The sequence below is a fragment of the Lacerta agilis genome, chromosome 8 (assembly GCF_009819535.1).
Source record: "Lacerta agilis isolate rLacAgi1 chromosome 8, rLacAgi1.pri, whole genome shotgun sequence".
Taxonomy (NCBI): domain Eukaryota; kingdom Metazoa; phylum Chordata; class Lepidosauria; order Squamata; family Lacertidae; genus Lacerta; species Lacerta agilis.
In genome coordinates this window covers 62,761,665-62,788,164 of record NC_046319.1, presented here as the reverse complement: position 1 = coordinate 62,788,164, position 26,500 = coordinate 62,761,665, and the positions used below count along the sequence as shown (strand labels likewise).

General features: G+C 43.1%; 1 protein-coding gene across 2 annotated transcripts in view; it reads right to left on the bottom strand.

The window, feature by feature from the left end:
- Positions 1–243: 243 nt before the first annotated feature.
- WASF2 (WASP family member 2) overlaps positions 244–26,500 on the bottom strand; it is a 43,018-nt gene continuing 16,761 nt past the window's right edge. For both annotated transcript variants that reach the window (XM_033157896.1, XM_033157897.1), the window contains exons 2-9: positions 17,428–17,581; positions 12,682–12,816; positions 11,674–11,827; positions 9,059–9,176; positions 7,920–8,050; positions 4,088–4,237; positions 2,575–3,074; positions 244–1,658 (exon numbers count right to left, since the gene is read on the bottom strand). In XM_033157896.1, the coding sequence (XP_033013787.1) occupies positions 1,501–1,658; positions 2,575–3,074; positions 4,088–4,237; positions 7,920–8,050; positions 9,059–9,176; positions 11,674–11,827; positions 12,682–12,816; positions 17,428–17,557 (1,476 nt within the window). In that variant the 5' untranslated portion in view covers positions 17,558–17,581 and the 3' untranslated portion in view covers positions 244–1,500. The remainder of the gene's footprint in view (positions 1,659–2,574; positions 3,075–4,087; positions 4,238–7,919; positions 8,051–9,058; positions 9,177–11,673; positions 11,828–12,681; positions 12,817–17,427; positions 17,582–26,500) is intronic.

Sequence of the window (26,500 nt, the reverse complement as noted above, 5' to 3'; positions counted from 1 at the left end):
CGAAACAAATTTGTGCCTGCTTTTAATACTTTGGTCCCTTGGCTAAAACAAAACACTAAGCTCTGGCATCAGACACCCTTAAAAAAAGAAGAAGCACATGTAATAAAGGGTTGGAAGCATGAGACAGAAAGAAACAAGATGACACCTTTCCTTTGGTGTACAAAAGCTGTTACAAGGCATGTCACAGTGTGAAAAAGGAGGAGAGGCATGTGGAAAGGTAAAGAATTTCAAACAGGTTTAAAAAAAGGAGAGCTCCCAATTAGCACCCAGAAGAAGCACCCTCGTTATGGGAGTGGCTGTCATTATTCCAGTAACCAGGATCCCCAGATAAATTTAAGGACCTTCCGCACACCAGCTCTTGGCCAAGGGAACTAACTGACCCAGAGAAGCTAATGTATCCAGAACTCTTGACCCAGAGAAGCTAATGTAAAAAGGCACCTGTCTAAAAAGAGGTAAGGGGATCTAAAGCTGCTGCTTTAGACCTTGGAACTAACTGCTGAAGGATTAAAGCAAGCTAGTGAAGCAGACTAGGCATATAGAGATGACCAACTTTTAAATCCTAAAAGTTCCCATGTGATGCCCGAAGAGCCAGAGAGCTTGGGCCAATGGCTTGAAATTGCTGCTGCTCAGCCTCTAATATGTTACAGTCTCATAATTTTGAAACGGATGTGCAACCAATCTGATCCGCTTACGGCCCCCAACAGACCAAGATGATGCAGCTGTATTGTCTGCAATACAAGATCACGCCCAGTGCTTATTGCTTTCTATTTGGGGAACATGGCAGAAAGTAACTGCCCATGTAGCAGGTACTAATTCTATCCTTAGTGAAACCAGCTTGGCAATATGGAACTGGGCAAAAAGGATCTATGACCTCTGGGTCACACCTCAGACTGTCAAAACAGGATTTTTTTTTTGGGGGGGGGAAGTAACTGTTCTGTATATAGTGCAACTCTCATGAACATTGGGCTTTACATTTTGAATTGAGCATTCCGGAGATTGCTGATGGGATGGGTTGGGAATAGAAATTCAAATCCATTTGCTGATTTGACTGGATAAGGCAAATCACTGGCGGCTTGCAGAGTATTTCCAATACACACTGTAAAGCTGTAAAGCGGAAGAGCATCGTCTGGAAGTTTTATTCGCCTTCAAGACGCCCGCTATTTTAACCAACACATACTGACTGCAACAGGACCGGCAATGTTCTTTTGTTTCATTTTTACGAAATTATCTCCCAACCCCAAGAGAGCAGATTTTTTTTTATTAGGACCCTGAGAATATGGAGATCTGGGGTTAGTTTCAGTTTCCTTCTTGCTGGAAGGAGGCACAAATCCCAACAATAGAAAGAGGCTGGTGGTTACTTAGAAGTTGGACACATTGATCTTTGGTTACTGGATGAGAGAGAAAAATAAGAGGGAAATGGTTTTGGCAATCTCAAAAGTTATATAAGTTTTCTCTCAAACCCACTCCCCACCCCCCCACCCCCAAATGGTGGGCAGGTGTTTAATCGGACCAGTCATCCTCATCAAACTCTGAAGAATCATCCTCGGAATCGCTGTATTCCACTGCAATGCGGCGGGCAAGGATGGTTGCCACATCATTGCCCACAACTTCTCGCTTCTCTTGTTCACGCTCCTCTTCTACTTTACGGAGCTGGAATCCTACCAAGGGAGGAAAGAAAAGGTTAGAGGTGGTCCTTTCAGGAAACAGTGGTCTTTGGTAACGTTGTGGGGCTGCCCCATAAGGGCTGCTCAGTGTCGAGGGAGGGGCAGACATGGGAGTAATATGAAATACCTTTATTAGGGCCTATTGAAAACAAACAAACAAAAACAAGCTAGATCTCAAGAGAGATGATTTTTTAAAGAAATGTTTCTAGTGCAGGACATAGCAGGGGCCTAATATATGATCATCTGAAGACTGTGGCGCAGGAAGCTTATTGAAGACTGATTATGTCAAGAGCAAAGGATCTCAGGTTGAAGTAAAGCATATTGGGATAAAGCAGCAACAAGCAGCCTCCCTTTGAAAAGACAAAAACCAGCAGTTATTTAGACTTGCAGTTTTTAAAGTTTCAACTGGTCCCAATATTCCGTTACAGCTATAGTCTGAACCAATTTGGTGGTGGAACTATCACCGGCAGTGAATAATTCAAATGAGTAACAAGGAAACGAGAGTAAAAAGGTGTGGCTCTTTCGCTGCTTTCTCAGGTTAGGACACGTGACAGACAGTTACAAACAGGCTAAATTGCAAAGGTTCAAAGAGGATGCCCTCACTGGAGTGAAAAAGGAATGTTTGTTGCAAGTATTCCCAGAACACATTTGCTAAATGACTAGGCATCTAGCAGCTCCAGTAAGCCCCCACCAAAATACACACACACACACGTGAAATGTCCAATCCAAGATGGGGAATATGGAGTACTCCAGACATTGCAGGACCACAACTCTCATAATCGCTGACCACTAGGCATGCTGGCTGAGGCTGATGGGTGCTCTAAAACATCTGGAGGACCACAAGCTCTCAATCCACTGGTCTAGTTTCAGGCATTAAAACTTAGGATATGCAAAATGAGAAGAGACTTACCTTGACGGATAGCAGAAAGCAAGTCGCTCCTAGCCTCACTAACAGCAGGCAATGAGGACTTGGCCTTGGATGACCCCGAATCTGGAAGATGGGTTTCCGGCCCATCCATGCTGCCAAAAGACGATGGAGGTGGACCAGGAGGGGGCGGGGGCGGAGGAGGGGGCGGTGCACCTCCTGTTGGCGGGGGTACCAGGGGTGGAGGCACAGCAGCGTATTCTGCTGCTGGAGGTGGTGGAGGAGGAGGGGCGGCAAAATCGGGGTGAGGTGGGAATGAGGGTGGAGAGGGTGGAGGTGGGATGCCTGCAGTCGGAAAGCCTGACAGTGGAGGCGGTGGAGGAACACCGATCATCGGTGGTGGTGGCGGCGGTGCAGGAGGCGGTGCAAATCCTGGCCTGGCACCCTGTGGCGAGCCAATAGGTGGAGCTGGTGGAGGGTGGCTTGGGCTGACTAGGCTGGATTTTTTCAGCCCTCCGGAGCCACTCTGATTTTGTGCTGGATAGCTGTTGAGGGTAGAGATTTGGGAAGGAGACAGGGGGGGAAATGTTCCATGAGTTTTGCAAATATCATAAATTGGAAAAGGTTAAGCACTATTTCTCAGGTTTTCCTGATAGTAACTTGCTTCATTTATTAGATCACTCTTGGCTAAGAGATCCAGGAGTTTGGGAGTTATGTTCCAATATTCTGTTTAACATCCAACGGCTGACTTTGGAAAGGATTCCAACACATGCACACATGTGAAAGTATTTGAGCACAGCTTGCTCAAAAGATTAAAAATTCTTGTTGCCAGGGTGTTTGTTTGTTTATTTTAAATCCATCTCCAGCAAATGTCCATCTCCAGCAACCTTGGAATCCCATCATTCCACAATAGCATTTTCCAGCTAAGATAGCTACAGGAACCACTCTTAAAGCCACCTTGAAGAGGGAAGGAAATCCACTGGAACTTGATTTAGGAATATGGCACATTAACACAAAACCGCATAGGAATGTCAGGATGACAGAGACATCCTTTTTCAAGTAAGTAAAGTTTGAAGCCCTTCTGGTAACAAGAAGAAATATGTGAATTCTCACCTAAACTCCTCCCCTCCTCCACATACCTCCCCTAAGGAGTAGTATACTCTCCCTCTTAGTAAAATGCTTCCCCAGTCTGGAGAGTAACTACAGTTGTTCTTCGCCACCTGGATTCACAGTGGCTGACAGTCATGTGCAATCATGGCAAGACACTTGGGTTGCACATAGCAGCCTAACAGGGAATCTGATCTCTCCATGCGCAACACAACCCTAAGCAGTATCTGGCAAGAAACCACAGGGCAACACCCTTGTTTGTGAGGTGTTTTATGGATTGCTTAAAAAACAATAATGGGCAGTTCTCCTCCCAAGCTACCTCTACAAGCTTCATGGATGGGGCTTATATGACAGGCTCATTGTGGTCTTACTGGAAAGCACTTGTTTTATGGAAAAATGAAACAGCTTGCTTCTTTCATTCCATTGATTGTGGTCCTTCAATGGTGCTTACCTAAATTCCATTGGTGGTGGTGGAAGACTGTCCTCTGCGAACAAAGGAGGCAATGGTGAATCTGGCTGCGGAGGCGGGGGGTAGTAGCTGGCATCAACACTCTCATTGGAACCAATGCTACCATTCTGATAGACCATATTAGACGGGTATCTAAAAATCAGCAAAAGGACAAGAAGGACTACATCAGATCAAAACCCTTCCCTTCCAAGGCTTCAATGGACCCCAAGTAAAGAATACTTCCAGAACATTCAAGTCAGGAAGAAATACAAACAATGCCATCAAGATCAGAACCACTCTGGTACTGAAAACTGTAGCATCTTGCCAGATCATTTGGACTGAAAGTCTAGTAAGAGGCTAGCATTTTCAGTACCAGAGTGGTGCTGTGTGCCCATGAAGAGTCAGAGAACAGCCCCTGCCAAAAGACTTTCAATCCCAATGACACTCCTGCTAATGTGTGCAAGGCAGGGCAGATGCTGCTGGGGAACATTATGAGATCACACATGAATCAGCAAGAGAATGGAGTTTATTAATTAAACAAAATTAAAATACAAGTTGTGTCCCCTACTGTTACAAATGCATGTTCTATGAGCTGTGTTTACACATATTCCCACTGTTCGGTTCTTTTGTTTAGTCAACGTTTTATATTTGTCTATTTTGTTTTCATTATGTATTGTTAAAATTTCAATAAAGATTATGACTTTAAAAAAGGAGACCACCACATATAAATTTGACTCATTAGAATTAGATATTGCATATAATACTGAAATAAAGCATATAATACTTTCTTTTAGAATGAATTATTTAAATTGTGGTTGTGAAGAAAACATATTTTAAAACTGTGTGCTCATATGCACTGTTGTTTTAAGAGGATAATGGCTGCTATAACTTTTTAAGCAATTAAGTTGCTGCATATCTTTGAGCATGAACAATTTACAGCCTTTGCACAAAACTAAGCATGGGGTCTGATCCAGTCATCCATGGGTGAAATAGACTGGCATGGGATTAGTATGCAGCAGTGTTCGAAACTCACATTGTTCTAGGCGCATTTTGTGACAGGGAATTTCATTAGCGCGAGCAGTTTCTAAGCTCTGGGCACAGTACTGCGCCTAAGATTTCAGATTAAAACTGCAGAGTAGAAGGAAATGAGGACCCTTTTCTGCCTCCCTACTTCCAGCTACTCTTTGAAGACTGAAGAAGTGCCCCTCTTAAGAATATTGGGGGGGGGGGCAGGAGAAGGACTAGACCATGTGAAAAATGAACATAAGATTTTAGCTGGTTTATTCATTTTCATCTTTGTATCGTGCCTAGACATTCTGTTGTTGCACCCATAACCTATCTTAAAGGTGCCATTTAGCTCCTAGCTTTCATATCTCAGTTTCTAACACTGGTATAGAGGGGACTCTCCAGCTCCCCATATTGCTCTCATTTCATCAGACCTTTATAGAGTGAGGTGGGGCTGCATATTCCACACTTTTTCAGGCAGGAGGAGCTAGAAAGGAATATACCTGCATGTGCATATATGTATTTGCGATGTGTGTTCTGAACATTTGGGAAGTCCTCTCCAAAGGACCACCAATTTTAGGAGCTCCAGTTGTCCCTACCTGCACATCTGAAAGTGATCTAGCCATATACAGATTGGATTCAGTTAGAAATAGCGGAGTGTCCAGTACAGGAACTGCTTTAAGATAAAGCACTGGTGAATAATTCACACAAGCAACTTTCTCCTGCCAAAGGTGGGAAGTGCAGTCCTGGGAGCCTGCTCATGATCACACCAACTCAGCCAAATCACAAACACTCATTTGTGTGGCCAGCATTGTGTCTGTAGTGCTACACCTGATTCAGATATAGGCTCCATTTGTTTTTACAAATTTGCTCTACATCTCCAAGCCGACAGGTACCAGCTGTAAGTGATGGACATAAATACACAGTTACTGAAGCTTCACCTGCCTGCCAGAAGAATTAAGAAAACCCTTTAAAGTTACCTAATTGACATTTATAGTTCACTGCTGGACCACATCAGTGTGGGCAGCTCTCTTCTAATAACCTTCAGATCAGGGCCCAGCAGAAGGCACCCTGGAAAAGAGGCAAGGCAAGGGCACAACTTTGCCAATCATCCTTCCATTCCAGCACAGCCAAAGGCTTCTCTTTTGCAACAGAAATGCTTGCAATTTTAGGAGCAGCTTTAGACAAGCTAATGGTTTTTAATGTTTTTTAAAGGGACAGCAAGTAGGAACAAACAAGTATCCATGACCTGAGTGCACACAGCTTTCCAGTCCACTCACTGAAAGGGCAGGAATGGTGTTCTTCAGACTACAATTATGCAATTCTGTGGAAGCTAAGGCAAGAGCTAAAAGCAAAATCCACAAACAAGCAAGTGCTCTGGAAGAAAAACGAGGGTTTCTTTTCCTAAAAGGAAGGCTTGGGAAATGCAAAATGGGTGGAAGCTTCATACTACATGGGTCTAAAACAGAAGGCCACATTCTTTTATAGGGGAAGTGGCCATTAAACCTGGTCCCTGCCATCTTCTCCCCACCTGCTGTGGCATTCAACCTTGAAATGGACAGTTCCATTAAATCTCTGATTCAACTTAAATGAGAAAGGCTACTAAATGGTTCCATTTCTGATCCCTCCCTTCTCTGTTAAGAGAATATCAGAAAGAGCCAGAATCATCTTGTGTGCTTATCTCTCTGGGTAGAAAGCTACCGCCTAGAATGCTGCCAAGCTAACCAGCTGGGAATTGTTCTGAATGCCAGAACACCATGTCCGAAGTGCCACCTCTACAGTCATGAGCTGGGGCCAAACAGGAACACACAGCTTGTGGCCAAGTTTGGGTGAAGAAAGTACCCTCAATTTGGATTATGCAGGCAGAATTCTCTTCTTATAAATGGCTGTGTTCCTCATGAAGAATGGCCAGCTCGGAGAGCATGCTCTGACCTTAATTCCAGTAAGTCATACCAGGAGCAGCTACCTCAGTCCCTATTACCATTTGCAATGGCTCCAAGCACCAGTATGCAAGTTCAGCAGCTATTACCTTAAGACCATCCATCCATCGGGCTGTATAGCATGCAGTTACATGCACCCACTATCATGTACTTAACATCTATTACAAAGCTGCTCATTTTCCTCCTTCTTTTATCCCATTTCAGAATTATGCAAATCAATAAACATGCAGTATTTGGGAGTGGAAGAGGGTTTTGTGAAAGCAGAATGAGACAGGACTCCTGCAGACAGCTATCAAAATCAAGATCTGAGAAGTGGGGAAATCAGCTTCCAAGCCCTTGAACTTCTGCACCAGAGATACAGAAAACTGACTTGGGCTAGGATCTGAAAAGCTGCTTCAGGCATGCCTATGGGCGGGTCATGCTCAATACGAATCTTGACTTTGCTTTGAGCAACAGACCACCTCTGTGCCAGATCACAAGCAGCCAGAGAGCCCCTCCAGTTTCCACGTGGGCTGCCATGTGACACAGGGCTGCTATTCAAGAAATGGAAACCTCAAGCTCCTTGCATTTTTGTTTCTTGTTTTGCACTTCTGCTGTGCTTGCACTGCAACCAGCCCAAGGATAAATCAAATTCTGAAAATACTTCGTTAAAGACTCTCAGCCAGTTTTAAGTAACCTCCCCAAAGCACCACACGTGCAGCAAGTTGCAAACTTATGACAAATGTTTCACTCCTGGGCTTTGTTATAAAACGTCATCACCAAATAGATTACTGGTAGAATGTAAAAGCCACAATAAGAGTGGCATTGAAAAGTGAAACCAGAGGAATAGCAGATCTATGTGGATAATATTCAGATCAACCAAGCAGACCATTTGCTGAATAAGCTCTTACCCTCCTGGTCCAAGTTTTTCCCTTGACTCAACAAACTCCTGTCCCATTTTCATTTTCTCCCATTCTTCCTTCCGGCTTTTGATTTTCCGAGGGTTCACATTTCCTCTGTTTGGATTATCCTTCTTTTCTTTCTAGAAAATATATAAAAAGGATTATGAGTTACCACAATAACCTGCAATGATGTTGAACAAAAGACACAAAAGACGGCCAAGTGCTGCCCCTTGCCCTAGACTTCATAGGACATAGGAGAGGTTACTAATATGCCAAACCTTGTGTCCCAGTTCCCAAAAGGCTCTACCTGCAACTCAGGTAGAAGAGACCAATAGCGTTCACTTCTCACCTTCAAAAACCTCCTTCTATACTGAAATATATGCATGTGCCATAAAACCACAATCTGCACAGCCACAATCCCTTTCAAAGCAAAAGAGAAGCATGGCTCCCTTTGCCTCAGAAGAGATCAAGGAGAGCGAGTGTGAAAAATTGGTTCAGAGAAAACACCTTTTAGCATATTGTGGTTTGCCTTCTCTCCCCACCCTGCCACTCTGCCATGGACATTTTCAGTCCTTCCCCTTTATCTCCCCCACCCCAAAGGGATTGCAGGCCTCAGATCAGGGGAAAAGGGGTTAGTTTTGGAAAAGCTTCATCTGAGCACTATCCCAACACAAATTGATACACTGCAAAGGAAAGGGAGAAAAATGTTCCTAATGCACTTAATTCTTTTCCAGAATGTTAAGGACAGCCTTGATGAGTTACAACAAATAAGTACAAAAGCCAGATTTTTCTTCAGAGTAAAAAGCTTGTAGTCCAAGCCTATGCATTTGTGTTCACTCTGATGCAAATCTCACTATATTCAATGAAGAGATGTTAACACCACACTGGAATTTGTGAAGAGACTCTAAATATTATCTCCACAAGTAAATAAATGACACGACTTATCGCAGCACAAACACCCAATGATGCAGATTTGATGCCACTTTATCTACTTAAACTGAACTAAAAAGAACCAAGCCTGTTGTGTGTTCATGTCCACTTCAAAAAAGGGCTGCCTGGATTCAGACAGTGGCAATATCTTATATCTTGCCTTTCCCTGTTTAAGGGTTAAAAAACTCACAAAGAGCAAAAGATACCCTTCATCTTACCCTATGCTTCCGCTTCTCTTTCATGATATCCTTCGTGTCCTGCAGCATTTTCTCCTTCCAAAGATCAAAGAAATATGACGGGTCTGTATAGAATTTAAGTGCTTCTTTGCCGTCATCCCTAGGAGGGGGCGGGGGGAGAGAGACAGAGACCGACTCACCACAAGATAGTCTAATGTTTACCTAAAGCCCAACTAAGATGCACCAAATTTCAGATGCAAACGCTGTGGTCCAAGAATGAAAACATCCCCCACCTCTTTTTTAAAAAACCGTCTGGGGCAGGTGGAAGAGGAGTGAATCTTCCCATCCCATCCTGCACTAGCCAGGGCATCTGCTGTGCCTTCCAGGCGCAGAAGGCAATTTTTCACAGTATTCATCAGGGTTAGAGAACCTGTTGCCCTCTCAGATGTTGTTGGACTACGACTCCCATGTAGGAAAGAGTGTAAACTGGTTGCTTTCTCACAAGTAGTCCAATCAGACACGATGGGCTGCAGCTCAATAAGTGTGGGGCTGTTAAGAGGCTGCAAGTCCTCCAAACTTGGGCTGACAGCTTCTAAGTTTCTAAGACAACCAGACAAGAAAGAGGAGGGGGAAAGTGGAAGAGGCCACACCTGGAAGAAGTATATTAAAACTGGTGTTAAGTATTAGGTGGGTTTCTTTCTCTACTCTTCCCACCCACCCTAAGATGAGCAAAGATTCTCTGTTCTAATAAGAAGGCTGAGAAGGAATAAGAATAAGAATAATAAGAATAAGAATAATAATTTATTATTTATACCCCGCCCATCTGGCTGCTCCTGAAAGAAGCAAGACACCTGTCTAAACTGTGGAGTCTGGGGACAGGACACCCCACAGTCCCTGATCATGCTTGCTGATGGAAGTTGGGAGTCCAAAAAACCAATGGAGAGGAAACAGGTTCTCAGTCTCTAGCTCACAGCCACACACCTCCACTGCAGTGCAGTTGCATCTCAAAGACAGCTGCCTCCAGCTATTAGTAATTATTTTTACCTATTCAAAAGGTATTTGTTGATGGGGATTGAGTAAATATGTGTATTCTTAACCCTGATCCCATTCTGATTGCACCATGTGTACTATCTTCACAAGATGACATGACATAATTAGATGGCAAGCAAAGAAAAACTGTCTGGTATCACTGGCACATTCTCCTCTAGGATGCATCAGTCTCTGGAGATGCAAAAGGACCAACAGACAATCACACTTTTCAGAAGAACTGTCTGCACCCACTTCAGGCAATAATACGTGCAAATGTATGCACTGCAAATTGCACAAAGGGAGTAAGAAGGGAACAGCAAGATTACACAAAAGAGCTTGTATGAACGCACACCAAAGTTATATGCTAGGCTTGCCATCACAGAAATGTATTTACTGCTATGACTACAAAATCTAAACCACAAAGCACAGAACAGTTTTTCAAAGCACATCAATCCTCAAAATTCCCAAAAGGGAAGTTACAAATAACCTCAGTAGCAGGGAGAGCCAAATGGAGGCCTCCATGCCACATAAGAACCCTGCCATCTAGCTCCATAATGTCTACACTGACTGGCAGTGGTTCTCTGTGGTTTCAGACCAGAGTCCAGCTCTACCTAGTGATGCCAGGGATTGAACCTGGATCCTTCTGCATGGAAAGTGTGAGCACTACCACTGAAAAGCAGCCTCTCCCCATAACACATTGGGAAACACATCAGAAAATAATATAGGGAGCTGCTAGGTAAGCAGTTGCCCACGCTCAGTGTAGACCTCATGGACAGACATATCCTCCGTTTGAAAGCAAAAGGCCTCCATTGGCAGGGGCAGCTTCTTATTTCCCACTGGAAGGGGCACTTGCAAGGTAGGGGTGTACCATGGAACCCTCCTGTTCTGACTCTCCACCTTGCACATGCCGTTCCGTCAAATGCTTGATCTGGCAAGGGTGTGCAGAAGGAGCATGAAATTATGCCACTGCTGCGGGTGGAGAAATATGGCCCTTGAGCAGTTTGGCTAAAGGAAATCCAGTCTGCAGGCTCATGGCATTAGACATCCCTCCATTGCAGAGCAGGCAATGTTAAGAACCATCTTGAGCCTCACATGCACAGCACATCTCCAGCATACTCAGGCTGGGCCGGCTCTGAACATGGAAGTTTCATTTACGTATCATGGCTACCCACCACAGATGGGCCCTTTATTACACAGTTTTGTTTACTGCTTTTTAACAGTTTTCTAAGACTAGAAGGCATCACCAGTTACTGTGGGAGTGATGCAGAAGTCAACTGCATGCTGTGTGAAGTAGTGCTTCTCCTTTTTTCAAAACCAGTTCCTAATTTCAACTGAGTGTTCTAGTACTGTAGCAGAAAATGTTTCGCCATCTCCTTAATGTTACAAATCTGTATTGTGTAGTCTTTGCCCACCACTCTCATCAACTTTTCTCTCAACTAAAAAGGCCAAGACATTTTAGCCTTTGTAAGGAAGGTCCGCTGGCCCCTTGGTGAGTCAGCAGGTTTTCTTATGGGCTAGCTGGACCACGTCACAGTCTTTACAAAAGAAAGCCCTTTAAGAACTGGTCCATTACCTTCTCACCTGGATGGGCAGCATCCCCATTTAGCTAGAAGCGTAAGGTGCATTACCTGTAGGACGAGAGGATATTAAGAGGTGGAGGCATATTACAAACGCCGTAAGTTTCAAGGACAGGCACAGGGAGAGAGTCTCTGTCAAAGAGCTTTTGGTCCTGAGTTGTGGAGCTTTTGAAGGCTTTCCTGGTGTTAATACCTTGCAGAGACACTAAGAGGAGAGAAATGAAAGAATAAGGAAAATAAAGCCACTTCAAACACAACCTAAGCCAATGTTTGCCCAGTTATAGTTCTCAATACTCTCACAACATGGGATCCTTCTGCCACATCAATAAAGCTTTCAAGACAATATCACCTGAAACTTATGCTTCAAAAAAAAGAAAAGAAACATACACACACCGGGGGGGGGGGGGGAGTCAGAGAAACCCCCTTTAATCAAAGAGAAGATCTATATGCATTCAGAAAAAACTTCCAAGTAGAATTGGCCTTTGACCAGTCCACCTCCACTCACCCCCATAAAAAACCAAAACCCTTATTTCGTCTAATGACCAGTCAAAGAATAGCCAAGTATTGGAACATATGAACAGAGAATAATGGTTATTGACAAAAACTACCACCTTCTAAAAATCTCTGGAGGCCAATAAAGCTCAGAATCCTTACAGATTGTATTTTTGCTTCATTAAGCCCTCATGAACTCCAATTTCAGCTTCCTCCAAAATCCCTGCAGCTAACTTGCATGGCCTGCAGGAACAACTAAACAGTGTGACCTAAGAGGAGAGGACAGAAGCTCTTTGGAGGGAGCTGCAAGGAAAAAAAGGTGCCTGATGCTGTATCAGGCTTATGCATGTGTGTCCCTAAACCTGCAGAGCAGGGGAGCAAGAGGTCCTCACTTTTGCCATTACTACCAAGTGACACACACATCCATGGGGTGATAAGCAAGTTGGCTGACCTCACTGTGACAGCCTGCAGGTGTCAAGTTCATTCCAAGTCCACAAGCATTTCGCAGCTGCTGCTATGGCAATTTAGTGTAGTTGGCCTAAAAGTGTATCAATTTTGCACCATTACCTTCCTCCTCCTTGGGATCCAGCTGAGTAACTTTGATCTGAAGGCGGTCAACTCTCTCGACTAGAGAGCTTACACGAAAGGCAAAGGTGTTTGCCTGAGTAAAAAGCTCTCCAAATATGTCTTCGGCAAATTTACCTGAAAAAGAGTAGCAGAATGTTATAATTCTAAATGCAGTTTCTTGCTCTCTCTGTGTCATAAAGCAATCTGGCAAAGGATCCTTTTTCCTTGTAGTTTTGTTATGTACCCCACATGTCAATTGGTAGAGGGGTGCCAGAAATTGTATGTCCATGCATAGGTGTGCTAAGTATTTATATAGAAATATTTTAGTCCTCTTATCTCAGGAGGGAATGACTAGAAACAGTCACATTTTGCTCTCCTAATCAGGACATTTGTAACAAGCAAATCATGTAGGGGAAAAGCCTACAAATCAATCTAGCTAAACATGACCCTTCCACAGCATCATTAAACAAGGAAGGAAGAGAAACAAAAATCTAAGACTTCCATGAAGTAATAAAGAAGGAGGGCAGCCATGAATCAGATGATATTGTTGCATTTAGCCTTCATCTTGTGGGTCTGTGATCTCTTTAGCTTCTAGGATGGTCTACTACTGGATAGACACACAATGACAGATACATTTCATTGTCCTCTAAAAGCTCGAAAAGACTCACTTCATTAAATGCTGCCAAAAGAAACTCCCCATCTCTCGGCTCTCTTTCACAGCCGGCACAGAGTCATTTATTACTTGCAGGTGGCAGCACAAAAAAGCAAGGTGCTTTCAAGGTTGAAAACAATGCCTCCGGTTCTGAGTTGGGAGATGTTAATGTTCCTGCCAGACTAGACACTTACAACAAGTATTCCGAAAGAGGAAACCTGAAGTTAAGCCATTTAAAATTTAAAGATGAAATTAAAAACTACAGAACACTTGAAGTTCCCACTGGAACCCAAGTAGCCTAAACCAGTGTTTGGTGTATTTGAGAAGCCAACAAAGCAAAGTAAACTATTCAGTATTGAGTTAAGCTCTGCAGGTCAACTCTTCATGCAAGCACAGTGGATTATGTAAATCTTAAAGTATAAAACAAAGGAAATAAGGGAAGGATCTAAAGAAAAGAGATCCTCATCCCCAAGCAGTGTCAAATCCAGTGAGTAGCCCTGAAGGTCTCAGAGGGCTGAAAGGCAGGATACAAGTACAAAAATTCACCATTTTTGTGAGTAAATAGACTTAAATGGACAAGAACATTTAATATGTTTAGGTGGAAGCAAAGGTAGCAAGACAGGTGATGCTGCCTTGAAAGCAGAAGCAGCTAGTGGAATCTTTAAGTCAACTGCTAGAAACTCTGGGAGAGCAATTCAGTTTCAGCATCGCCACCAATCAAGCCTCAGCTACTAATAGCTACAAAATGTATACAGATTCCAGACTTCGGAGATATACCAGCCTCAAAGCCCACCCATAAAAGCTGCGCGCACAACAAAACAACTTAGAATATTTGCTTTCCTTAGTATTGCTAGCAGTGGGTTCGCATTGTCAGCAAGACCACATAAGATTTTTAAACAATATTCACTGTTAGTTAGACCTGGATGAAGAGCAGGAGTTCCCCTAAACAGCTTTGTGGAATACTTGCTTTTATCTTATATTCCCTCAGACAAAAAGGGGTGCCTGCATTGCAACTAGACTTCTGTCAAGGGAATCAGTTTCTGAGTATATATGAAGATACAGCTGCCTCACATAAAGTCAAAATAAATTCTAGCCCTGAGCTACGTACTCTGATTAGCAGCAGCAATTTAATGCTTCAGGCAAATATATCCCACCACCCAACACCTGATCACTTGAAATTGAGATGCCAGTGATTGAACCTGGGACATTCTAAATGCTGTGTGTTCAACCACGGAGCTATGTTCTGCCCATACCTGCTTGAAGGTACATTTATTTCCACTCTCATGCAACTGAATCAGTCCATTTATAGTGTTGGATAGCCACACTTACATTTCAAGCTGTTTCACCATGAAGAGAGAGAAAAGTGCATCGATATTATATTATGCATTTGCTCATTAAGTTATCGGTGCAACTGATATACAGTCTGAGTCTACGCATGTGCATCTAGAAAAAGACACAAGTAAAGCTGCACTGCTATACATGTGAAACTAAAAAAATTAGAATATCATGGAAAAGTCCATTTATGTAAGCAATTGTTTTCATTAGCTACTGGAGTTTAATATATGAGATAGACTCATGGCATGCAAAGCGAGATATGTCAAGCCTTTGTTTGTTATAATTGTGATGATTATGGTGTACAGCTGATGAAAACCCCCAAAGTTGAAATTATTAATTTGGGGTTCTCATCAGCTGTACGCCATAATCATCACAATTATAACAAATAAAGGCTTGACATATCTCGCTTTGCATGTCATGAGTCTATCTCATATATTAGTTTCACCTTTTAAGTTGAATTACTGAAAGAAATGAACCTTTCCACAATATTCTAATTTTTCGAGTTTCACCTGTATACTCCTTAACAAACAGTATTATATGATGGCTCTTTTGAAACCCTGTACTGTGGGAACTGTGCTTTATTCTGGTACAGTCCTGGCCATTCCATTGATTTTAGCACACATACCCTTGATAAATGGCAACACCTGCTAATGAATTTGACACACATTTTATTTTCTCATGGTGTTTGTGCACCCAAGGGAACTGGCCTATCCCAGGGGAGGCAGAGATGGAATTTCTGAGTCTTCCAACTTCCTAGGCCATCCCTTTTATAGATGCAGTCTGCAACTTACACACATTTAACTTGTGTGCATTCAGCTTCACATGCTTGGCAAAACAATTAAAAGGGGAGGAGGGGCAGGCATCCAGGATAAAAGACTTCGGCAATCATAGAATCGCAGAATTGTACAGTTGGAAGTGACCCAAAGGTCATCTAGTCCAACCCCCTGCAATGCAGGAATCAACCAAAGCATCCATGACAGATGGCCATCCAACCTCTGCTAAAAAACCTCCAGTGAAGAAGAGCCCACAACCTCCCGAAGGAGTCCGTCCCACTGTGAAACAGCTCTTACTGTCAGAAAGTTCTTCCTGGTGCTTAGTCACAATCTCCTTTTTTGTAATATGAATCCACTGGTTTGAGTCCTACCCTCCAGAGAAGGAGGAAACAAGCTTGCTCCGTCTTCCATGTGACAGCACTATAGATATTTTAAGATGGCTATCTCCTCTTAGTCTCCTCTTTTCCAAGCTAAACTGTTCCTCATAAGGCTTGGCTACCAGACCATTTATCACCTTGGTTGCCCTCCTCCTCCTCCTGCATTCCAGCATGTCAATATCCTTCTTATTAATCCCACCTGCCATTGCACTTAATGTGTTTTGTCTATACATGATTTTGGCTTTAGACACAACCCCTGGAATGTAACCCCTGCGTACGTTGAGGGCTTGCTGTATTGCTTTCCAGCCATGGTATGCTGGCCCAGTTGAAACTGATGCACTACATTTTGCAACTGCACAAGGAACCACATAAAAGAAAGTGGTTGAACACAGCCCACAAACCTACCTCCTTGCACAGTCTCTCTTATGCTGGAAAGGAAAAAAGCAGCAGCACAGATACAGGCAGGCTCAGATGACACCTAACAAGAGGAGGATTCTAGCTCATCCGCATACATATTGTATTAGCCCTTGCTTCTACAAAGATCTGGATACTTAAAGGCTGATTTTATGGATGTTTACTCATATGTGACCCATTTTGTTCAATCAAGTAATCAAGTAAGTGATCTTGCTTAGTATCCTTGCATGTACATGGAGAAAACCAAACAAAAGACCTATATCTTCTCAGTGCAAAAGACCTATATCTTCATGACCAAAAGGCTTTTAATTTTGCTCTTTGCTTGTATAAAGCTCTAAAAGTTGCAAATCAGTTGTTTTAATTGTTTAATTGCCACCAGGTACACTTGTTCAGGAAATATTTGCATTAAAAACAACTTTATTTAAATCAATTCACACAGCTATTCAACCTTAACCCTACATGGCTTTATACAGGCACTTTCTAATGAGCATCTACCTCACATAGTGTATGAGGAACCCTTTCCAAGCATTTTTAGAAAGTCAAAAGTCTAGAGAAATAGAGTTAATGCAACTCCAATCCCATCATGATTTTTAAAGAGTAACAAAGACCCAAGTGGCCGATTTCTCTTTTTAAACCTGTGCCCACGTAGCAATCCTGCCCTTTTACAAAGCCAGCTAAATAAAAGCCAAAACCTATTCATCATCCGCAGAAATAAACAGCATGAAGAAACCAAACAGAGTGACAGTTCATAGTCTCCATGAGGGAATTTCAGTATACAATGTGGTACATGCATAATCTTCAAATCAGTAAGTAACTGCATCTGCATCATGACCGGAATCTGATAAAAAGGAATACTAGCACACTAAATACTGAAAACAGATGAGAGGGACACTTGATAATGTGCTCAACATATTGAAGGTTCTCAGCCCAGCGCTTCTGTATGGAGGCTGCCTGTCTTGCATTCATTCCAGCTGTGCTTCAGCTGCAGTTATCCCTTGCTCATCCCCCTCCAATGCAGCCTGGTTGAGTAGAGGGAGAAATCGAGGTTCAATGAGGTTTCACTAGGAGGATCTTTTAGCACTACCCATGGAAGACAGATGGGGGAGAAATAGGAACACAAGAAGAGAGAGAAGGCAGCTGAATCAAGAGCCCAGCAGCTCCTGAGGGCAGCAGGCAGGCTGGCCATGGTACTCACTCAAGCTGCCCAGCTGTCGAATGACATTTGCCAGGGTGATGTTGGTCACGCATTCCAGCTCACTCCGAACACTAGGCAATGTCTGACGGCACAGGTGCCTTGGCTCGATGTTCCTTGTTACTAATGGCATGGTGGACCAGCTTCAGGCAGCGTTCTGAAAAGAGAAAAAAAAATCCCGCAAACAGGAAAAGGATTACTCAGCCACAGATGCTGGCATCACCAGCAGCACAGCATTCGCTTCCCTGCTCAGAAATCAGCTTTATCTAAATCACTGCTTTCATCTCTCCCCCCCCCTACACATACACACACACACACACACACACACACCCCTGTCAGGACTAGGCTTTCAAAATAAAAAAAACCCTGCAGTTTTAAGGCTTGCTACAGAGAAGCTGGGGCCATCCACTGTATGATGCATCCCACTCTGGGCTGCTGTGATCTGTCCCACAAACCATGTGTTCAAATCTATCTAGCCAACTTCTTTCAAATACTACTAAACATTTAGCCAAAACTATTAAAGGCTAACAAGAGGGGTGTGGAGAACAACACCAACCCAAGTCCAGTTGGGAAAGGGTTAAACATTTTCCATCACATCAGAGAAGTTGGGCTCTCAGGACAAAACAGGAAGCACTTTTAACTGACCAGGAAGCTTGCTAACAAATGCTTCTCAGTCTGAGGTCTGCATCACCCCCCCCCCAAAGTCCCTTGTCTTGGAAGATTCCCCCACTAAAGCAGCTATGGTTTTGGAGATACATGCACACTAGTAGTTTTACAAAGGCATACAGCAGCTGATAGCTTGACAAATGAAGACTGCAGCTCTAGGAATTAAAGTACAAGCTTTGAAAGGGTTTGACAGGGAATCGTGCTGATCTGCTCTCCCAAAAGTTATACAGTGGTACCTCGGGTTAAGTACTTTATTCGTTCCGGAGGTCCGTTCTTAACCTGAAGCGTACTTAACCTGAAGCACCACTTTAGCTAATGGGACTTCCTGCTGCTGCTGCGCCTCCAGAGCACAATTTCTGTTCTTAAGCGGAGTTCTTAACCTGAAGCGTACTTAACCCGAGGTACCACTGTACTATTAAAGAATCTGCAGTTATGCTAACTCAGGGGTCAGCAAACCTTTTCAGCAGGGGGCCGGTCCACTGTCCTTCAGACCTTGTGGGAGGCCAGACTATATTTTGGGGGAAAATATGATCAAATTCCTATGCCCCACAAATAACCCAGAGATGCATTTTAAATAAAAGCACACATTCTACGCATGTAAAAACACGCTGATTCCTGGACCGTCTGCAGGCCGGATTTAGAAGGCGAGTGGGCCACGTCCAGCCCCCGGGCCTTAGTTTGGGGACCCCTGTGCTAACCTGACACTTGAAGAAAGCATCCCCCCATTTTACAGCATTCCAGTATAAAAATATCAAATACACACATCCCAATAAGAATATTCTGATCATCACTATCTCCTTTCCACTTAGTTACAAAAAACACAACCCTGTTTCTTGCAAATATAAAGTCCATTTGTAGTGCCTATATGCCCAAGTCATTCATCCTCAAGAGAGTATTTCTCGGAGAAATTTAAGCTCTAAGTGGAGAACAAAAACAAGCATTTAAAAGATATCCAACTAGTGAAAATAGAGTACACCGAAATTCATTTGCTCATTTCTTTGAAGGAAAAAGGTGGACCCCTTCCTAGGTCAGATGCTGAACAGCTCTGCCGGAGGAGACAGCTGTCTTATGACAAAGACTCTGATCTGCTGTGGATGGAATGGAAAAAATAAAAGCAGGAAGCTGACAGCTTGGGGAACATGACTTCCTGTCACCAACAGCAACAAACCAAGAATCATTTTTAAAAGTCAGCTGTTTGTGCTTGACTTTGAACCACCCTTTTATAGTCTCTGTGGCAGCTGGCAGCTTATCTCTGAGGTCCAGGAGTCATTCCTGGATGCTTTTCTATCAGTGCGTTAAGGGACTGAAGCCGATATTAGCTTTTGCTAATTACCTCCCAAGTCAAAAATCTGAATTTCCAAATCTGATCTGCCATTGCAGAGGAGTTCAAGATCTGGAGGGCACAGAACAGCATCCAAGGTTTTATATGTAACATGAGGTTACAAAAATCTCAAGAAATTAACAGTGTGAGCCAAGAAGCACCAGCAAATCTTGACAGGAATACATTCACCTTTTAATGGGTCTTCCTGTGCTTGGATACTGCAGAGGTCAGCCAGCTTGCTGTATGCATAATCACAACAAATGATAAAAAGGACAGACTTCTATTATTCATAGCCAGAAAAGTTGGTATACTTTGTATATGACTGAAGTCTTTCATCCATTTTTGTGTGCAGCATAGCTCTTTAACCTATTTTGGAGGTGGAAAACCGAGGCTAAAGAAAATTTGCTCAAAGTCAACCATTGTCTTGGCTAAACCAAGGGCAGCATTAGATTTTTTTTATTACTACAATTAGAATAGTTTTCTATTCTTGTTGAAAGGCGGAGCTACACAAAATTCTGCAAATAGCACCCCTAGAGAATCACTTGCCAATCATCATGTTGTGAGTTTTCCCTCACATCACTGGCTGCAGTATTTGGGGTGGGTGGGAGGACAATAAACAATGTCATACAATGGAGTGATTCCAAACACTGCAGCTCTAAGCATAACTTGCAGAGGTCCAAAGGAAAAGTCTGGAAGACCACATGTGATTAACTATGTAAAATACAAAGGAACTCCCAGAGCAACATATTTCTTCATGTCAGTTCTGCCAAGGACAACTACAGAATACTGAATACTAACAGTTTAAAGTCACTCAGATGCACTGGTGATTGTTTAGGTGGATATATCATCCCATGTGAGCACAATGTTAATGTTCCAAATACAAGGAAAATTCAGCCACACCAAATTATCGCTGAATTCAGGACTTCCACATAACAAACATTAGAAATGAACACACACAGTGTGGAACTAGACTTCTACACACGGTATTTAATGTTCTGTGCTGCTACTAGAAATGAAAATTCACACCACTTAGGATCTGAAAAGGTTACCTCAATTGCTGTTGTTATATTTAATCAGTTGAAAAGAAGGTGGATGCATCATCAACTAAAATTTAATAAAGTGACAGGCCTAATTAAAAAATACCTGTTCCACCTTAAGGGATACATTTTTTGTTCTACATTTTTATTGTGATTTGGAATCTACTGTGATAACATTTGATTATTGTTCGACTGATGTTTATTAAGGTTTTAAAATCTCATATACTGGTTTAAGCTGTTTAATGGTGTTGCAATTCATAAACATCACATGCAAATGCACCACCTGGAAGATTATTAAAGAATTAAAACAGCATACTGTATTCTAAAGTTCATGAGTTTCCCAATAGTACTCTTTGCTCATAATCATAACACAAAGCCTAAAAAACCCCAAACCCCCCATCTTCTGGAAGGACTCAAGCTCCCATAAAGCCCCTACCCTTTTGTAACATTTTAATACACAGCTGATAGACCTGTAAATTAGGTCAGAATAGCAGTTCTAGAGAAAGGGGTGCTTTCCTTCCTGCCCATTTTCCATCCTAAATTGCCCCACTGGGGAAAAATATGGGCATGGTAAAAACCCATGTATCTTATCACATTTAACAACAGATGGGGTGGGGTGGGGATATGGAGTAGGATAACTTTCAGAACACCCCTTCCCCCAGAATCTGTGCCAGACCAATGAACACACACTCACACTGGGATATCTAGTCACTCCTGCAACATAGCTGGTAGAGCATGAGACTCTTAATCTCAGGGTCATGTATTTGAGCCCCACATTGGGCAAAACAGGGGGCTAGACTCTATGACCCTCGCAGTCCCTTTCAAGTTACAGGTAGATAGCTGTGTTGGTCTTCCATAGTCGTGTGCATGGTCTCTAAGGTGCTGCTGGAAGGATTTTTTATTTTATTTTGTTTAGTCCCTTTCAATTCTGTGATTCTTTGAAATGCACGCTGCACCATCACAGGAGGTAGAAATGGAACACTCAAGAATCAGCCTAAGAACCAAGTTTGCCATATCAGAAACACATAAGCAAGAATGTGAGAAGGAAGACAAATGTAAAAAGGAAAAAGGGAAGGAGGGGATTATAATGGATTTTTTAAAAGAAAAAAAAGAAAGGGGAAATAAAAGTGCAAGCCCAAGCAACAGAGCAAAAAAAGGGGGCAGGGAGACGTATTATCCACCAGTCATACAGAAACAGTACTAAAGAGAAGAAATCTTTGCTTCACAAGTTTTGCTCTCTGAAAGTTTACCTCAGGTTTGTTCTGTGGAAATTGTAGAAGACAATGTAAAACCACTCCAAGATTAGTCACTTGCTTCCACACCTAGGAGGCACACTGAAAAGGCCTGACTTCCATAGCAATAGTAAAGAAAAGAACCACCTGGACTGTTGAGTGTCTGTGGGCACCATCCCAACATATGACTTTGTAACCTCAAAATATGAGGGTGGAGGAACTCTGCCGGCGTTATGTATCTTGACCAGATATCCAACAATAGCAGCCTTCCTGGCCTGTGGCAATCATAATGCTGACATAATCCTGTGGGGTTGTGGTTATTTTAAGCTTCAGAAAACAGAAATGGCTGAGCTGTGGTCCAAAAGGTCCACCTACAAGACTTACTGGCTATTTCTAGCACTGAACAACAGCTATGTCAGAGACAGAAGTCTCCCAATTGCATAAAGTGTAATAACAACCACATGCTAAGTACAGCTAAATATATTGCTTATTTATCTATTTATATTTATTAACCTTTTTTCATACACCGGACAGTGCCCCAAAGAAACCTAGAATATAAAAAAAATTAAACCCCATATAAAAACAACAATAATGATGCATATGCAAGCATTAACATTTTAATAAAACGTTGTTACCAAATAGGTTCTCATAAAGATTGTGGTAGTATAAATTATAGCACTCCCTAAACATGATACAGACAAACTTACCACATGGGCTGAAGATGCTACTCTTGCATAACACCAAACACATAAGCATGTACCCAGGTAATGTGTCCCAAAAACCAGTGGTTCTCAAAGGGTGTGGCAGGAGAGAAAAGCAATTGTGGTGGGAAGATTCAAGGACAATCAATATTGTATTTTGAGAATGATTCATGTTCTTATGTAGCTGCATTGTTTTTTACTTTCTGGCTACCCCATGACCATATTATAAAGCAGGCACAGGCAACTTGGCCCTCCAGATGTTTTGGGACTACAACTCCCATCACCACTAGCTAACAGGACCAGTGGTCAGGGATGATGGGAATTGTAGTCCCAAAACATCTGGAGGGCGAGTTTGCCTATGCCTGTTATAAAGCTTTACAGAATCACAGAACTGCAGAGTTGGAAGGGACTCTAAGGGTCATCTACTCCAATTCCCAGCAATGCAGAAATATTTTGCCCAACGTGGAGCTGCAGTTGTGTTCTATGTTACAAAACAAGCACTGCTAGGAGGTGCTTCTTTTTGTTTTCCATGGCATTTCTATCAATTAAAAAAAAATACTCTGAAAGTGACCCAGAGAAAAAAATTAGAGAACAACTGCCCTAAACAAAGCAGACCAACACATTTTCAGTGCCAAAGATCACAAATGCCCTTCCAGAAAAGATACCGCATGGCAGTAATATTTTGCCACCAAACTGTGGGCAGGGGGAGGTTCTTTTTTGTTTAAAAGCTATCTGTGAACACAGAAAGGAAGGAAGCCAACATATGCCCCACCCTCCCCAACACAACTGTAAGAACCGCTTCAAGTAAGCCAGAGGAAATTTGGAGCCTGCTTTAGCACTGTTACTTAAAGGTGAGGGTGAAGACAGAAAAGGGTGGGGAGGAACCACACATGGACATTACCGATTTCACTTCTTCTTTACTGTGAAAGATTATCTTTTACTAAACACCATCTGTGTGAAACATCTTTAAGCTAGCACAGCCACAATGGCTGTCTGCTAGCAGCAAGCCACCCCCCTAAAGGTCTGGCATCTTTAGGAACTGAGCACTTTTGCAATAACTCAAGATACCTGACCCTGAACCCAAGGCCAGCGTTCCTGAAGCATTTCTACAGAAGGGCCCTATGCACATGAGTGAAATCATGTAAAGTAGGTAAAAGGTAAAGGTAAAGGGACCCCTGACCATTAGGTCCAGTTGTGTCCGACTCTGGGGTTGCAGTGCTCATCTCGTGTTACTGGTCGAGGTAGCTGGCGAACAGCTTCCAGGTCATGTGGTTGACAAAGCCGCTTCTGGCGAACCAGAGCAGCGCACGGAAACACCGTTTACCTTCCCATCAGAGCGGTACCTATTTATCTACTTGCACTTTTGATGTGCTTTCGAACTGCTAGGTGGGCAGCAGCTAGGACCGAGCGACGGGAGCTCACCCCATCACAGGGATTCGAACCGCCAACCTTCTGATCAGCAAGCCCTAGGCTCTGTGGTTTAACCCACAGCGCCACCCGCGTAAAATAGGTAGCACCTCCTAAAAACCTTTTAAATGCCTTCTCTGCCACTTTTTTGCCATACCAAAAATTCGGTATCCAAAAATATCCACAACTAGAATTGAAGCTCTGGGGCAGGCAGGAGGGTGGAGAACACATCGGAGAGCAGCTGCTACTGTGCTACCTCGCATACCAGCTGTTAGACAGGGAGGTTGAGCAGTGTAAACAAAGCCTCACTGCTCCTCCAGTTTCTTCAGGGCTTCCTCCACCCTCACTGATGTCCTCTTCGGGCTCTGGGGGGAGTCTCTTCATGAGCCACAAGGACTCTCCAGCTCTCTCATGCCATTTCCTGGTTTGAATTGAATTATTTCATTATTTCCTGGCTCCAAGCATATACGCGGTCACACGCAAGTCGATCACGTGTAAGTGGGATGCTTGTAGTTGCAAATTATCCCCCCCCCCCAACACATACACCCTACAAACCCAAACAGCAAAGCCAAGCAGAGCAAGCAAAGCTTCCTCAGGGATAGCTTTTGAGAATGCCCACTGGTGGATTAGACACACCAGAAGGTTTGGAAGCAAGGGAGAAAGAGGATCATCAAATCTGAAATTCTCATCAGGCCACAGAGCTAGAAGTCCTATTTCATTCTGCCAACACAGGCCAACTGTTCCTTCCAACGTCTAAAAAGACAACTAGCTTTAAGTGTCTCTCAGCAGTAGCAGTTCCTCCTTGAAACAGGCAGAAAGACTGGCTTTGTGAAACTCTGAAAGGCCAGGGAAAAAATAAGGAATAAAAACAACACTGGAAATACACGCAGAGACCAAAAAATAAAAAGGATGTTCAGCAAAAAGTTCTGCTGAGGGCCCAGAGCAATATTCACAGAGAAGGATGCTGTAAATCCAGGTTGCTAGAATTACAGGGCAACCTAAGGGAGGTGCCCCAGCAATCGGCACTAGAGTGATAATTATGAAGCAACTACCACGTGATGGCACATGCTATTGCTTTCCGCCTGTAATGAGCGCTTATTCTCTCCCTGTAATGAGCACTTATTCTTTCGCAAATATCATGGGTTCATCTGTCATTGCTGGCTATAGCTGCCCAGCTATAGCCAGCAGCCAAATAATAATTGGTAGGAAAGGGCAGCTATAGTGATTTGAACAGGATCCTCTTCTCCCAACAACCCTGAGAGGCCTGGATATCCACCACAAATAAAAAAAACCAAAACTCTGGCCTCTCACATTTCCTAATCATAAGGAAGAGTTAGCTCGTGTGTGGCCATCACTATACCCTCGTAACAGGTTTTACTTCTTTCCTCATGAGGAACCCAAAGCAGAGTAATAGTCCCACAGCTCAATGGGCTTAAATGCACCACTAAGAAAATCCTAGGCTATTCCTCATCCTGGTACCCACAAATTGAAAATATTAATCTGTTCAAGAGATTCCTGTACAAAAATTGGTCAGTTTACGTAAAGGTAAAGGGACCCCTGACCATTAAGTCCAGTCGTGTCCGACTCTGGCATTGCGGCGCTCATCTTGCTTTACTGGCCGAGGGAGCTGGCGTTTGTGGGTCATGTGGTCAGCATGACAAAGCCGCTTCTGGCGAACCAGAGCAGCGCACGGAAACTCCGTTTACCTTCCCGCCGGAGTGGTACTTATTTATCTACTTGTACTTCTGGGGCCGTGTTTGACGTGTTTTCGAACTGCTAGGTGGGCAGGAGCTGGGGCCGAGCAACGGGAGCTCACCCCGTTGCGGGGATTCAAACCGCCGACCTTCTGATCAGCAAGCCCTAGGCTCTGTGGTTTAACCCACAGCGCCATGCGTGTGCTAATCACTGCAAACTAATACATAAATGAAAAAATCTAGACAAAGGTTTAATTCCTCAAATACTAAGTTACCAATTTAAAGTGGATAACTGCAGTAACCAATGTTCATCCAACTGACAAGATCTCTAGTACCTTTAGGGTAAAATGGCCAAAGGCATGAAGAAAGCCTTTGGAACAACAGTTGGAAAAACTTCACCACTGAAAACTTTGTCTAGAGAGACCATCACAGGCTGCAGTAAGCAGATGAAGTGATGGGCAGAGCACTACTGATAACTGTACTCATGGGAAAACATGGCCTTTGACACAGCAATTGACATGTCATATCCAGACTCTGCTTGTCTTGGAAGAGCTGGATGTCCCTCCCTCCCTCGAGGAGCTGAAGATCTTTATCCAGAACAGCTCTTCTTTATTTAAACTGTCCATTCCCAACATCATCTTGCAACAGAAAAAAAAATGTGTGAGGCTAAGATCAGTGTACTCAATTGTCTAACTTTATACTTTATATAAATTCTGAGGGACCCTTTGGGGGTGAGGAGAGTAACTGGCCAACAAATGCATTGGAATGTAAATGATTAAGCAACCCATTTCTGCATGCAAATCATCTTCACTATGCCAAGTTGCACTTTTTGTTGTTGCCTCTTTAAGAAACAAGTGAATTCTTTTTAAAACTTGCTTTAACGATTATTTTTTGGCACCATCAATCACAACAGTGCTAGGAAACATGGGTCAGGTCAACATTTGGCACATTGGTAGACTTCATCAGGTAGATCATATACCCCAACTTTCAAGTTATTAGTTCAACAGGTGCCATTTTT